At 44.3% G+C, this 15,671-nt stretch overlaps 1 protein-coding gene across 1 annotated transcript in view; it reads left to right on the forward strand.

The window, feature by feature from the left end:
• LRP2 (LDL receptor related protein 2) overlaps window positions 1-15,671 on the forward strand; it is an 83,508-nt gene that overhangs the window by 7,247 nt on the left and 60,590 nt on the right. The window contains exons 2-15 of the mRNA XM_032946050.2: window positions 239-346; window positions 1,204-1,326; window positions 3,061-3,177; window positions 4,050-4,160; window positions 5,633-5,746; window positions 6,009-6,125; window positions 6,744-6,887; window positions 7,102-7,218; window positions 7,505-7,633; window positions 8,045-8,214; window positions 12,051-12,274; window positions 13,160-13,366; window positions 13,965-14,167; window positions 15,143-15,283. Coding sequence (XP_032801941.2) covers window positions 239-346; window positions 1,204-1,326; window positions 3,061-3,177; window positions 4,050-4,160; window positions 5,633-5,746; window positions 6,009-6,125; window positions 6,744-6,887; window positions 7,102-7,218; window positions 7,505-7,633; window positions 8,045-8,214; window positions 12,051-12,274; window positions 13,160-13,366; window positions 13,965-14,167; window positions 15,143-15,283 — 2,025 coding nt within the window. The remainder of the gene's footprint in view (window positions 1-238; window positions 347-1,203; window positions 1,327-3,060; window positions 3,178-4,049; window positions 4,161-5,632; window positions 5,747-6,008; window positions 6,126-6,743; window positions 6,888-7,101; window positions 7,219-7,504; window positions 7,634-8,044; window positions 8,215-12,050; window positions 12,275-13,159; window positions 13,367-13,964; window positions 14,168-15,142; window positions 15,284-15,671) is intronic.

Here is a 15,671-nt window from a genome sequence, read left to right on the forward strand (position 1 = left end):
GAGCTACACAGCAAAACCGAAAATACCATCGCATTGAAGAGTTGCTCTGATATACATATATACACGTGTGATGGGCTAATTTTCTGGTTGTACTGCATGTTATTTGGCACGAATTCAGTCCGTGTGAAGAAGCTTCCAGCATGTTGCCTGAAAACAGGACATCACATGGGAGAGTTGCTTTGGTATATGTGTATAATATATGTACGTATACGCATGATGTGCTGGTCTGTCCACCCAGGCTGCGACAGTGGGCAGTTCCGCTGTGGGTCGGGCGCGTGCATTCCCCGCAGCTGGGTCTGCGACAGCATCAACGACTGCTCCGACGACTCAGATGAGAGAGGCTGCTGTGCGTCCCGCTCTTCTTTCGCACGTTCATTACGACGAATGCTTCCATCGATACTCAGGAGGGGATATGACAGAGTACAATGGCAGCCGCCATGATATTTTTTGTTTGGAAATGGAGCATAACAGGGGAGAGGGTAGGCGCCAGAGGGGGCTTCTGCAGCAGGTTCATTACATTCCTGTTCAAAACAAAGATCTCCGAACCACTTGTCTCCTCATTAGAGTGGAAAGCATTTCAGTTCAAGGAGCAGCCTTGTTTGAGATGACGAAACACACCGGCTCACTCTCCCCGGTTCATTACTGCTGCCATGGCTATACATGTAAAAGTTAAGTAAATGATCGATTACTTTATTTAGGTTTTATGGCAGAAAGCATAGCATATTGCACAATAGTTTACACATGATTTTGCATGAAAGAAATACTATATTTCATCATAAAACTCAAAGCATCAACTAGCAATGTGGACATGTTGATTTATTAAAGCAATATTAAAATAATAATTATTCGACAATACATAAACTAAACTACACAATTTATATATATTTTTTTTATTTTACTAGATGATGCCCACTGAGCTCTATAGCTCTTTTCTCAGAACCTACCTGGCCACAAATGATAGCTCAACGAATTGGCTTATCACGTGAAAATATACCGCAGCCAAATACTCTAAAACGTGACAAAGATTAAGGTGCAGCCCTGAGCAGTTGCTGGAAGGGCCTCGAGAGCCCCTCTCAAGGGTATTTTTGGTCTATTGGACCAATATTACATGCATTTCATAACTGCATTTATAATATGTGATGAAGTATTTTGTGTGTGCGTGTCGCAGGCAAATTCAGAAACGTTTCTTCTGTGCATTTGCAGCCCCTGCAACATGTACGACGCTCCAGTTCAGGTGTCGAAGTGACAACCGGTGCATCGCACGCGCATTTGTGTGTGACGGAGAAGCGGACTGTGCGGACAGATCAGACGAGCACCAGAACTGCCGTGAGTTCAGTCTTGCCGTCGTCCGTGTCTCCTGCCCATACGTAGCTGTCCCGTGTTTCATACGCTGCAATCAAAGTGCTTCCCACTCACACATGCCATTAAACAGGGAGAGTTTTGGTGTGTAAGCAGCACCCTAGTTGTCAGGAATAGTGATGTAATGTCATATTCTATTACATTATTTAAAGTTGCATCTATCTTCTGAGAGAGGTTTGAAAACTCACACTGCATTATCATCACCCAGAACAATGTTAACATTAGCAAACCTAGAAGAAGAAAAAATGTTGCCATAAAATACATTTATCCTACAGAACTGAACATTTATAAATGGCACTATTCTGTCCAAATTTTTTTTCAATGATTTGTGAATTTGTTAATTCAGATTGGTGGTTGGCATTCTATAGGGGTTTTTTTTTATATCGGAGCTAACGATAACAACTGACTCCTACAAGTATTACAATTAATTTACCTCCTCAGTCTTTCAATCTGAAGAATCATGAAAGGATCACAGGAGTAGAACTAAGGCCCATTGGTGAGCTGGGCTGGGTACAGAAATAACATCAATTTAAAAATCTACCAAGAATATGCAAATAATGTCATGCAATTTATTATTAAAGTTAATGTGCAGAGGGAATGCATTATTAGGATGAATTTCAAATTACTCATTTAATTCAGTGGTGAGATTATATTTAATTAATTAGTTATCAATGCTGCATTCTTTATTATCATATAGAATGCATAGGTATACTAGTTTAATGCGATAAAATGTGTAAAAAATCCATTTGCAGACTGTAATAGTGCAAGAAGGTATTTTAATGACACCATTCTTCACGTAACTCTGACATACGACCACTCCATCCCTACTCCCGTCTCTCTGCAGGTATTTTATGTGCAGTTCTTTCTGTTATTTTGTGCTTATTCACCGCTGGTAACAACACTGCTCCAAAAGCCGTCAGACCTCATGTTCTTTATTTCATTCACCACCACTCCCTAATGCCTCCCCCAAAGTCTTAATTTTCACTGCTTACCATTTGCACATTAGCCCAGTCGACAACACTGTAGATAAGATTCGTTAATGAAAAAGTGCTGCCGTTTTATCGGAGTTAAGAGATTGGGTGGAAAGCACAGATGCCACTGCCTCGACAAATGTCTTATGTCACGTTTATATTAGGGAGTGGAGTGGTGGTTCAACGGTTATCACACTGTGCTATAACACGGCCATCCGAGTTCGATTCCTGGCCAGGGCTAACGTCAGTGGCGAGTGATATTCCAAATGGTCATGGGTACCACCTTCACCAACCCGCACTGACCACCAGCATGGTGAGGTGTGGTCACGCAGCTCCCATGACTGATAGGACATGGGGAGGCCTTCATCCATCAGTGTATTGACGTACGGCTTAGACGTTACATTTGATCCTTATAGCGGTACCCCGGGGTAACAAATAAAACAAAATGGCCCAGGCAATGAAATATTTTATTTCTGGGACACTATTTTTTCCAGGGGTGTACTTCACGACTTGAGTACCAATCAATCCGAAATCAGTGCTACTCCGCGATGTCGAAATGCCAAACATTAGCATAAAAAAAATCCGTTATCGAATACAGCTCGTCGAGATGAGTCGATTGCCGCATCGCCGACCATCAACAGACTGAAAATGACTGCATCACGGACATTATGCGAGAGCCGGAGTACTATTGCATTGTTCGTACTGATCCTCTCCGCCCTCCCCACCGCAGCTGGAAGCACGTGCTCAAGCAGCCACTTCACGTGCGCTTCGGGACACTGCGTCCAGAGCGCGTTCCGCTGCGACCACTTCCAGGACTGCGATGACCGCTCCGACGAGCAGAGCTGCCGTGAGCTGCACAGCTGACTCACGGGGGCGTGCGGGGCACGGCCACAAACACCTCTTCACCCTTCTAAGTCTCAAGTCGCATTGTTCCATGGGTTCGGCAGTTCGGATCTTCCTTCGCCATGCACTTATATTCTGCGCCCCTTCACCAGTGACATCCGCTGCCGCCGTATCTCGTTCCGCTCTCTCCTTCCATCTCACCCTCGGTCTCCCTCTTGCTCCTTTAATTCCTGCGTCGGCAGCATGTCCATAGGCCTTTTAGTTCCATGGCAAACATGCTTGTGCACTCGAAGGGAATTCGTTCGATCTGGAAATACTATGTTTCTAAGTGCATTGCACGTCTGTCACTGTTTACGTTGTATTTAACGTTATTTAAAGTTTACCACGCTCAACGTCCCTTCGAATGCAGTAGCCCTTTAAACAGTACCTTTGCTCACGAGACTCAAGACTTTTTGCCTATTAGTACTTGCTACAGCATACCTTTTGGACATTGTTTATATTTGCTAATATCATGCTTAGTACATTTTGGAACATATACATCCAGTAAAATAAAAATGCATACTTTGCTTGACACGTGAGATGTACGCATTATGCACGTCGACATCAGCGCATGTCTCATCGATCCTTAACAGTGCAGTAAGCATAACCTGCAACAATAATCGCACGTATTCGACATCATCACAGATCATGCTAAAACTCCACATTTGCGAAAGGTCACTAATGTATTGTTAATCAATCATGAACAATCTTATAGCGATCTGCATTGTTAATAATTATTTGTGCCATGAAGCAGGTCACGGAAGGATGCTACAGTTTACACATTGCAGGACACAATTGTGCACCGCTGTCTGCTGAATATGTGACGCCGGTGTGCAGAGTACCCGACATGCGCAGAGATGACTTGCGCCAACGGAGCGTGCTTCAACACAGCGCAGCGGTGCGACGGTGTGGTCAACTGTCGGGACTTGTCTGACGAAGCGAACTGCAGTATGTGGCATGCACTCTCCCCTTCCCCGCTGTATGAGCTCAAACCAATTCAATCACACGTGCACATGCGAGGAAGGTTTTGAACGAAATCGCGGTTTGCTGACCACGGGCCCAAAGGTCACAAAATGCCCAGCGGCCAGCAACAATACGCCCTTATTTAAGATGTAATAGATGCGAGTTAGCGCGTTTCTTGAAATGAGCAAGGCTGAAAGGACTTATGGAAAGAGATTGAGGGGGGTTTCGAAGTCGAGAAGTTCAGAAGGGTTTTCACCTGCAGTGTGGTGCTTGAACATCGCATGGATAAGACAAAATAGTCAATCCGCTAGACCGGACTGAATATTTTGGGTGGAAGAATTAATTAACGGAGTTCGTGTGAATTGTAACCATGGCAGGAGCGATAAACGAGTAATATGAAGGTGACTCACCGCTGGTGAGCGATTAATTAAAGTGAATCAGTGAGTGGTAGATCACTAATTGACCTGACATCTACATTTAGCGTTTCTTCCACCTCATTCAGATTTCATAATGCTATTTATCACTATTTGGCAATTATGAAGATGTTTTTTTTCCATAATTTTTTTTGTAGGGACCCATATCATGTTTTGTTTCATTTTATGTAATGTCATTTATATATCTAGGATATTATATTACGTATGCTGCATGTTTTCAAGTGTTTTTTCTGAATGTTTTCTTGTTAATACGCTGTTATTTGCATTTTTGATTAACCCAATCCCAGGTCTCGCTATACAAAGAGACTCAATGGGCTCTTACTTGGTTATGAAGTTCACCTATCTATAATTACAACGTTGTATAATATATTGATCGTATTGATTCCTTCACCTTACTTAAGCATTTACAGCCTAAACATCCAAGTAGTGACGTTTGTTTAGCATGTGCGTTTGAGACCGGGATTCGTAGAGTTGCAGCTTGCAGGATTTGGTCGCCACTGTTTGGATCATGAGCTTCTCCAGGGGGAGGGGAAGGGGGGGGGGTTGGCAGGTACGGACCAGGGGTGTCAATGTGTTTACCCAGGAACATTTCACTAAATCCTAAGGCAGTCTGGGGGAGATGGATTTTATTGTTTGGCCAGTTCCTTTAATGAGTGTTTGTGCGTAGGAGGAAACCAGATTACTTCAATAATATTCGTGCATAAGAGAGAATAACACTCAATGGGCAACATATATTAGACCACAAACCCACTTGCCGTACTGCCAGCCATTAACAACCATACAGGCTTGTGGATTCAGAAGTTTCACAAAATCTCCGGGGTCCAGTAACGATCACTCCACATTGTTGTAATTTGCAGGCATGTGCCACCATGCCCAACTATTAGCTATGTAAGTGCACTCTGCCAGAACAGTAGTGATTTGTAGCTTGTGATGTGAAAATGCTAACGTTAGGCAACATATAAATATAATTTTTGTTGGATTAACTTGGTCCACAGAGCGTTTAATTGCCTTTCACTTTTCTAGCGGCAAGATGCCCAGTGGGTGAATTCCAGTGTGCGAATGAAAGATGCGTCCCGCAGTCCTATCGCTGTGACCACATTGATGACTGCACAGATGGGAGTGATGAAAATGGCTGTGGTGAGCTATTACCAATCAACACTTCTAACCACGTTGCATAATATATAGCCTGGAACAATGTTTATTTTTTTTGTTTACTGTGCAGGTCAATTGCATTAAAAAAAGTATATACTTCCAAAATGAAAATAGTGAATTAAATGTATTTGAAAGCGTACAATTGAATGACACACCGCACACTTGACACATCGAGCATCTTGCATGAGGAGAGTTTGCCGATACAACCCAAATGTAAAGGTGACGTTTGGCTTTACTCTGGTGGCAGTTTACGGGACATGCCAGGGTAACCAGTTTACCTGCGCCAGTGGCCGCTGCATCCTGCAGAGCTGGGTCTGTGATGGAGATGATGACTGCTTTGATGGGAGCGATGAAAGAGGATGTGGTGAGCTACCAATGTCAAACTTTGAACATTAATGTGCGATTCAGCAGTAATACAAACTACCATCATTTGTCCAGAGGCTTAAATTGCACCACCATTTTCATGAACACTGCCCGATGAGTGAAACAGTAAGCTAACATTTTTGGGCTTTGGCTCTATTCAGAGTAGAGGTGGGAAATAGTGACGTAGTTGGAGTCGGATTTGTAAGAAGTGTTGTATGAATCAAAACGTTAACTTACCACACCTTTTGGCGTCCTCTGGTCTAACACCGTTTTGAGACGAGGCTCAAAAGAAAGCTGTCTCTGGTGTGGACCAATCAGTTTCAAAGACAATGCATATAGTATCAGAGTATGTTTTTTGTTTTCTTTCTGACCACAAGCATTGTGCTTAATGGAAACATGATTCCTTGTAAAAGGTTTCAGCTTGGTATTTTAACATCTTAACACCTGTTTTGTTGCCAGAAAAAAGGGGGAACCCTATTCTCAGATTTTAAGCTTGTGCATCATATATCACTTCCAGCATATTGCATTACATATCAAATAAGGTTAAACCTCGCAATTTTATATTGCATGAAAAAAAACTAAAACGCTTGCTACAATCGGTTGTTCACTGTGAGTGCAGCGAGCGAGGAGAGAGAATGCTACCCGGAGGAGTGGCCATGTCCTGGCAGCAAGGCCTGCATCCCCTTCAGGAAGGTCTGTGATGGGAGACGCGACTGCCCGCACGGCACAGATGAGAGCAACTCCACTGCTGGACTCGCCTGCTGTGAGTAGTCCCTCGCATTCAAACCTTTCAGAAGAAGAAGAAGTGTCAATGTCACTGTTTTATGTTAACAAAAAGGGCAAACATTGGTTGTTGTTAAACCTCTCTCACATTTGGGAGTGGAAAAACAAAATACTTTGTTTTGTACCTCATTTGACATGCCTTAGAGTGCTGCAGAATGTTATGATAATAACGGTCTAACCTTTACACATCGCAGCTATCGAGAACTGCGGAGCCCTGAGTTGTGAATATCGCTGCCACGCTTCGCCCGCGGGTGGTGCCTGCTACTGCCCGCCCAGCTTCGTCGTCTCAAACAACAGCATCACCTGCATGGGTGAGCAGACAAGACGACAACATTCCCGTGATATACTCGGACCATCGTTTTAGCTGGGTTGGCCGTCGAGGAGGGGAGGGGCTAAAGGGGGGGGGGGAGCGGTGCGGGTTGCAATGAGTTTGGGCGGCGGCGGCGGGGAGGGGGGCTCAGAAATAATTAAAAGAGAAATGTACCTCTGGATGTAAACTACTTTGCTGGTTTTGTTTTTAACTGCTCAGAGTTTGTGATTGGAGTCCTCTTTGTTGTGTTTTTTTGTGATCGTCAATTCTTTGCATGACCCCTGTAGATTTTGACGACTGCAAGATGTGGGGAGTGTGCGACCAGTTTTGCGAGAACCGCCCGGCAGGACACATGTGCCAGTGCAGCCCTGGTTACCTGCTCGAATACGGCAAGCACTGCCGTGCTGACGTGACCAGTGAGTCTGTTGTTACTTAGTCGACATGTTGCAGTTTATATTTGCTTACCTCTATTATTTGTTTGCTCAGTTCACCTGATTGTAACATTGGTAGATAATTTTCATATTTTTTAAAATATAATTTGTACTTTCATTGATTCTCACACCATATGGATGTATCATGAGCATAATAATCACTTTTAATCAATTACTTGATGTGTGGTTACATACTTGTAATTAAACTTTTAAAACAAGAACAAGTGCGTACATATTACGTTGTTTTTGGTGTGCACATGTAGTTTTTAAACGTTTTTCTAATTTTCACAAAAAACATTACCCTGATTGTCCTTTGGGTGTCACGTCACAGTGTTCGAATGTTTTAAAGGCCTGGGGGGCAGCACCACTCACGCCGTTGCTCTTGTGTTGACGAAGGTGGCGTTGCATCGCTCCTCTTCTCCAACGGAAAGGACCTCGTGATGAGCGACCTGCAGGGCCGCACCGTCCGTGTGCTGGTGCCTTCGCAGAACCGTGGAGTGGCCGTAGGTGTTGACTACCACTACATCCTCCGCCGCGTCTTCTGGACTGACACCATGCAAAACAAGGTTCGTTCAGCGCATCCAAAATAATACTGTGAAAGGTGTAGCGTAACAATAGCTTCATGATGCGATGCACTATGTTTTTTTTAAGCGCAAAAACAAATTTTACGGCGATAGTTTTCTTTCTGCGGACTCATTGGTAACTGGACTGAGACCATCAACTCACCATAAATTCAGAACCCGATTGAAATCCAGAATCTCAGCAAAGCTCGGACCTCCGAGCCACCTGGCCACTTCAAGATTGGGTGACCTTTTTTAAGTACCATGTGTTATTCGGCATGATGTCCTATGATTCGCTTCAAGCGTTGAGAGCTCTTGGAAGCTTATTCAGAAGCCATACAGCACAATGGCAGGAAATGCCACTGGCCTTGAGAAACCTGGTTCCTTTATGAACAACTCCCACCAGGTACTGCCTTCAAGCCTTCAAATTAAAACACTGATGTACTCGGAGAGAAGTGAGAGCCGAGGAGGCAAAGGCTGGTGACATTGTGAATAAGCGGAGGCTCAGGAATGATCACAATGTAAACGTGGAAGAGCCTAGGACAGGGGTCGGGAACCTATGGCTCGCGAGCCAGATGTGGCTCTTTTGATGATTGCATATGGCTCGCAGATAAAACAAAATATTCTCACTTGTTTTAATCCATCCATCGATTTTTCACTGCGCATGTCCTGTTCAGGGCTGCAGGAGCAATTGTCCATTATTTTAATTGGATGATACTGGCCTACGTTTGCCGTTGCTGGGTAAAACAGGTAAACGCCCCCTTTTGAATCAGTCTGAGACTGCGTCTGCTCGGTCATTAGCTCAAAGCTAACCCTTCGACGAAGAAGATGGCGAAAAGAAAAAAAGACGACGAGTATCGTACATTTCAGGACGAATGGACCGAAGAATTCGCCTTTGTGGAGAGAGCGGGTTCTGCGGTGTGTCTAATTTGCAATGACAAAATTACATCGTTGAAACGGTCGAATGTAAAGCGGCACTTCGACACGCGCCACGCTACCTTTGCATCAAAATACCCTGCGGGAGACAGCAGAAAGAAAGCGTGCCAAGAGCTTCTGAGCAGGGTGCAAGCTAGCCAGCAGCAACTCCGCGTATGGACCCGGCAAGGTGACTATAATTCGGCTAGCTTTGCTGGTTCTTTAGCAATAGTGAGGAACGGAAAACCATTCACAGATGGCGAGTATGCTAAAACGTTCATGCTGGATGTAGCCAATGAACTTTTTGATGATCTTCCGAACAAAGACAAGATAATCAAACGGATACAAGACATGCCTCTGTCGGCAAGAACTGTTCATGATCGTACCATCGTGATGGCAAACAAAGTGGAGGAAACGCAAGTGAAGGACATAAATGCAGCGCCGTTCTTTTCTCTGGCTTTGGATGAGTCAACAGACGTGAGCCATTTGTCGCAGTTCAGCGTGATTGCAAGATATGCTGTTGGTGACACACTGCGCGAAGAAAGTCTTGCTGTTCTGCCATTAAAAGGGTCCACAAGAGGTGAGGATTTATTCAAGTCTTTCATGGAGTTTGCTCAAGAAAAAAGTCTACCTATGGATAAACTTCTCTCAGTGTGTACTGATGGTGCTCCGTGTATGGTGGGGAAAAACAAAGGATTTGTGGCGCTTCTCCGTGAACATGAAAATAGACCCATCCTAAGTTTCCATTGCATTATACACCAGGAGGCACTTTGTGCTCAGATGTGTGACAGGCAGTTTGGCGAAGTGATGTCGCTGGTCATTCGTGTGATCAACTTTATTGTTGCCCGAGCCTTAAATGATCGCTAGTTTAAAACACTGCTGGATGAAGTTGTAAATAACTATCCTGGTCTGCTTTTGCACAGCAATGTGCGTTGGTTGTCAAGAGGGAAGGTGCTTAGCCGTTTTGCGGCTTGCCTGAACGAAATCCGGACTTTCCTTGAAATGAAAGGCGTCGGGCATCCTGAGCTAGCCGACACCGAGTGGCTCCTCAAGTTTTACTATCTCGTAGATCTGACTGAACATCTGAACCAGCTCAACGTGAAAATGCAAGGCATTGGAAATACAGTGTTATCCCTTCAACAAGCTGTATTTGCTTTTGAAAACAAGCTGGAGCTTTTCATCACGGATCTTGAAACAGGTCGTTTACTACATTTTGAAAAACTGAGCCAATTTAAAGATGCATGCACAGCAAGTGAGCCCATTCAAAACCTTGATCTCCACCAGCTAGCTGGCTGCACATCCAGTCTCCTACAGTCCTTCAAAGCACGCTTTGGAGAATTTCGTGAGCACACTCGTCTTTTTAAGTTCATCACCCATCCAAACGAGTGTTCACTGAACACAGCCGACCTGAATTACATCCCTGGTGTCCCCGTCAGAGATTTTGAAGCAGAAGTGGCTGACCTGAAGGCCTCAGACATGTGGGTGAATAAGTTCAAGTCACTGAATGAAGATTTGGAAAGAATCACACGACAGAAAGCGGAGTTGGCGAGCAAGCACATGTGGACAGAAATGAAAAAACTCCAACCCGAAGACCAGCTGATTCTCAAAACTTGGAACGCGCTTCCTGTCACATACCACACACTGCAGCGTGTGAGTATTGCTGTATTGACCATGTTTGGATCTACGTATGCATGTGAGCAGTCATTCTCACATCTTAAAAACATCAAGTCCAACCTACGATCACGTTTAACGGATGAAAGCCTCAACGCTTGCATGCAGCTTAACCTCACCAAGTACCAACCCGACTACAAAGACATCAGCAAATCCATGCAGCACGAGAAGTCGCATTAATGGTGAGTGTTATAACAACATTATTTAAAAGAATAAATTCAGAGGCTTATTATACTGACATTTAGTTGAATTCACTTTTAAAATATATTATATGGCTCTCACTGAAATAAATTTCCAAATTTTTTGCTTTCATGGCTCTCTTAGTCAAAAAGGTTCCCGACCCCTGGCCTAGGAGAACATTTGAACACTGTCCAATGCAGTGCCCCCAATAAAACACCTGAGGCACTATTTGGGTCATGTGATAACACCAGGTCTTGGCTGCAATTTCAAGCAAATAGCTATGATGATGAGTTCAGTGTGTGGGTTAACTAATGATTAAGAGCAGGGCATTCTATTCAATTCATATATTAGTATTCATTATTTACCTCCGATTCGGACGGTTTGTTACGTACTGTGCGAAATAAGTTCAACATATATACATACATTCAGCGCATGATAAATACGTAGAATTGTATATTTTACTTAAAAATAATTTTTTATGTGTTATATGTGATGGGTTCACTTGACCTTTGCAGCCACCAGTGGCTGATACGTTCATCGCAATGTCAAAAAATAATAGATTATTCTATCCAATCATGACCCGATATCGAATCATGATCTCTACTGCCAAGTGTGTGTTTCACACCTAGACCTTTATAGATGTTCTCGAAAGTGTGTATCTGAGCCACGATTGCCACAGATTCCAGTAACCTTTTTATATTTTGTTTGCTGTCTCCTTTAGCTAAATTATGATAAATTCAAAGCTTAACAAGTACGATAAACAGTGAAATTAATCATGATAAACTGTACAGCACATATGACCAAAACACGGCATTTTATCAGATCTCGGAAACTAAGCAGGATAGAGCCCAGATCATGCTTAGAGGGGCAACTATCATGCAACAGCAGGTGTTATAGACGAAGAGCAGTGCATATCAAGCTTCTGTTTGCTGCACTGCCACGCTCCCACCGTCTATGTGCCTTCACCAAATCAGCGCTGTGTGGGGATACCCTCCTTGACACAGGGGGATGCACGTCTACATCCGACACAGCAAAGTTCCCCCCCCTTTTAAAGTCACGTCTATGCTATGCAACAGGTACTTTCGGTAAACATGGACACGTTGGCAGTGGAGACGGTGCTCTCAGTGGCCCTGGACATGCCCGAGAACCTGGCCGTGGACTGGATTAGCAACAAGCTGTACATTGTGGAGAGCTCGGTGGACCGTATCGACGTGACTGACCTGAACGGAGCGAACCGACTAACGCTCATCGCTGAGAATCTGGGGAGGCCCCGTGGCATCGCTCTCGACCCGACCGTCGGGTGAGATACGTCGCCGGATGATGATTATGCTCTCCCCTTGTGTTGTCATCGCTCAGCATGAATGTCCGCATCAGCTACGCAAAATAAACTCAATGATCACAACCTGATCTGAACATGAAGAACCAATGAAATAACTTTCAATGGGAGGTGCTCATATACATTTACCATTAATATGCATGGCCAGGAATTGAACAAGGATTGGCTGAGATTATATCTTAGTTCACTGAAGATGAATATCTCTTGTATAAAGGGCTCAATTTTCGTAGGGTCTAGCCAGGTCTGCAAGCTACGAAATATTTCTGCACCCAATTACACCACATCCAGTTTACTTCTTGCTTTGGCCAACACCACACCTGTCCACCTTTGTCTCCCCAGTGGCAATGTTCATGCATTGCGCCGTGTTCCTCATTTGAGGCTGCGTCAACCAAAAACAGGTTGAGGTTCTGCTTGTCACTGGTGATATCCGTAGCTGGACAGCGAACCCAGGTGGCTCGGATCATAGAGAAGTGCATTATTACCATTGGGTCACCACTTCTCACTCTGCAAAGACAAAGATCTCCCATATAGCCTTAACAAACTGTTGGAGCAAACGCTGTTAGCGAGCACCTATATAGGCCGACATGGCACACGAGGGGGTGGATGGCCAGCACCACGCTTGGCTGCCTTTGTCTCCCTAGTAGCGATTTTTACATACCACAGCAGGTACTAATTTGAGGCTGAGGCAACCTAGGGGAGGCCCAGAACCGATTCAGATAATCGTTACTGGTGTTGACCGCGTGAGCGGGAATCGAACTCGGGTCGCCGGGTTCGTAGTGCGACGCGCTAACCGCTACACCACCTCTCCCCACTCTGCATACACATACATACACACACCTGTGTGTACAGGTACATGTTTTTCTCAGACTGGGACGACGCGTCGGGCAACCCTCGGTTGGAGCGAGCGTACATGGACGGCACCAACCGCTTGGCCCTTGTGCGCACCAAGCTGGGCTGGCCCGCCGGCATCACGCTCGACTTTGTGCTGCAGCGCGTCTTCTGGGTGGACAACCGCTTCGACTACATCGAGAGTGTCACCTACGATGGCCTGAACAGGTGCGACGCCTCTCCTGTTGAAAGCGTTTTAAGCCACAGAGGTGTTGAGCCGAACTGATGCTCGGTCCTTTGGACTGACTGGTAATTAGGGTTGCCACTTCTGAGGTTTGATATAAAAACCAGGGACTATAACGGGAGGGGGGGGGAGGGGAAGTCTCGTTATTGGAATAGATAAAAACTAATTGTAAATACGTTGTCATGCGTGGTGTATTATAATTATCACACAAATTACAAAAAACGTAGCACTGCATTGTACCTGGAAGACTTATGGATTTCCCAAGTAGTTATCCCCAAGAGAGGACGATCTTGGGAAAGCCAGGAGAGGTGGCAACCATGCTAGTAATACTGAACCCTGTTTCTGCATGAAATAAAAAAAAATTATTGGGTCGTTTTTTTTATTTGTGGTTAATTATATTCTAACTACATCACACTTTCTTAATTATATTTTAATTATAAATTGTTTCTGGTTCATAAGTTGCCCTTTCCACAATTTTTTTAATCATGAAAATTTCACTTTGCGAGGCCTGTGAGATAACGAGCGTGGCTTTCAATTGGTGTTGTTACATTATCATCGAGTCACCCTCTCGCTCACTCACAGGAAAACGATCCTGAGTGGCGGTGCGAATGTTCCACACCCGTTTGACATCACCACATTTGAGCATTACGTCTACTTCACGGACTGGACGCGCATGGAGGTGACTCGTGTCAATGTCTTCAACGGGAGTGACCTCCAAGTGGTGCACCGCTCCAATATTCAGCCTTATGGGGTCATCGTCCACCACTCACTCCGCCAACCCCAGGGTGTGTATGTATGTATGTATATGGTGGTGGTATATGGCGGTGGCTTCTGTCACGAAGTCTGTTCAAATGCAGCGTCTTCAGATGCAGTTATGCCTAAATACTACATGAATGACAATTGGAATTGTATGAAGGCAATCACATATTTTTTTTAAAAAATGACCATTTTGATGGTTCCCTTTAAAGAGGAAAGCCTCCACCGAGTTCTCAGATTATTTTTCAATAGGTCACTGTATCGAGATGTTTTGCCAATTCCATTATTTATAGGCACGTCGGGGATAACATTCTAAGCTCCACTCAAATGGATTTAAAAATCCATTTTACGTGCTGCTATTGCCTGGCCATCTTACATCCCAGCGAGTTTTGGAGTTTCGCAAATCTGTGAAATCCACTAACTCTTACCTCTAGCACTGGCTCACAGGCGCGCACATCCATATCTACCTGTAATGACATGTGACTTTAAAAAAGGTGTTAACTTCAGCTGTGAATACGTTTATTAAATAGCATAGCATTTAAATTCAAATGTAAGTTAGACCATGTTATACTTTTTTAAGTCAGTGGATAAAATGAACAAATAAACCTATATCCAAATCGACAATGTTAGTTGACATGTACCGGTATTTAATATAAGGAGATGAGCGCTGTGAACCCAATGACCTTAATTCAATTCTCGGTCACGGCTAACGGCAGGGGGGAGTGATATCTTCACTGGTTCTGGGCCACCGCTTTCTTTGCAGCTCCACATAAACCACGACGGTGGAATACGGTCAATCAACACCCAAAAAACTTCCACAGATGTCGACACCTTCGTTTAGCAGTGAAATAATAAATGACTAAAATGTGTAATTTAAATGGTGTTACTGTACGTTTGGATCTGATGAAGGCCATAAAAAAAGTGAAACCAGGTCTGAGCTAACGGAGGCGTGTGGGGATCGTATTTTGTGTGTGTGTGTGTATCGTGTCCGTGGTACTGTGCAGTGCGGAATCCGTGCGGACCGAATAACGGTGGCTGTGAGCAGATCTGCGTGCTCAGCCACCGGACGGACAACGTGGGCCTCGGCTATCGCTGCAAATGCCGCGTGGGCTTCGACCTGCAGCCCGATGGCCTCCGCTGCTTCCGTAAGCCACGGCTCCCCCCCTGTGGCCATGTCTGGGATTTACACTTTGGGTGTCAGATGTGAGGCCAGGCCTCACTTTTGCAGTGGCTCAAGTTCCGTACTTCCTGCAAGGCAGACATGGAAGAGGAATATATTTTTTGTTGGGGGATTGTTGTTGTTGTAAACAAAACTGTCTCTATAAAAGGCAATTGTCCATAGGTTCACTTTCCACACTCTTCTACGTTTGTGTAATTTTGTATTTTATAATTTACGTTTATTGTTTATCTTCTGCTCTGAACTACTTGTTAATAGATGTGTATAAACTATTGCAATTTGCAAGTGTTCATGTTTGTCCCAAAATGCTTGATGAAGTAAAATGTCTCTAAACCAATATATAAGAGATTCTGCTT

Source organism: Petromyzon marinus, chromosome 4, assembly GCF_048934315.1.
Source record: "Petromyzon marinus isolate PM22_M1 ecotype Great Lakes invasive population chromosome 4, UKy_Petmar_22M1.pri1.0, whole genome shotgun sequence".
In the NCBI taxonomy this organism is placed as follows: Eukaryota; Metazoa; Chordata; class Hyperoartia; order Petromyzontiformes; family Petromyzontidae; genus Petromyzon; species Petromyzon marinus.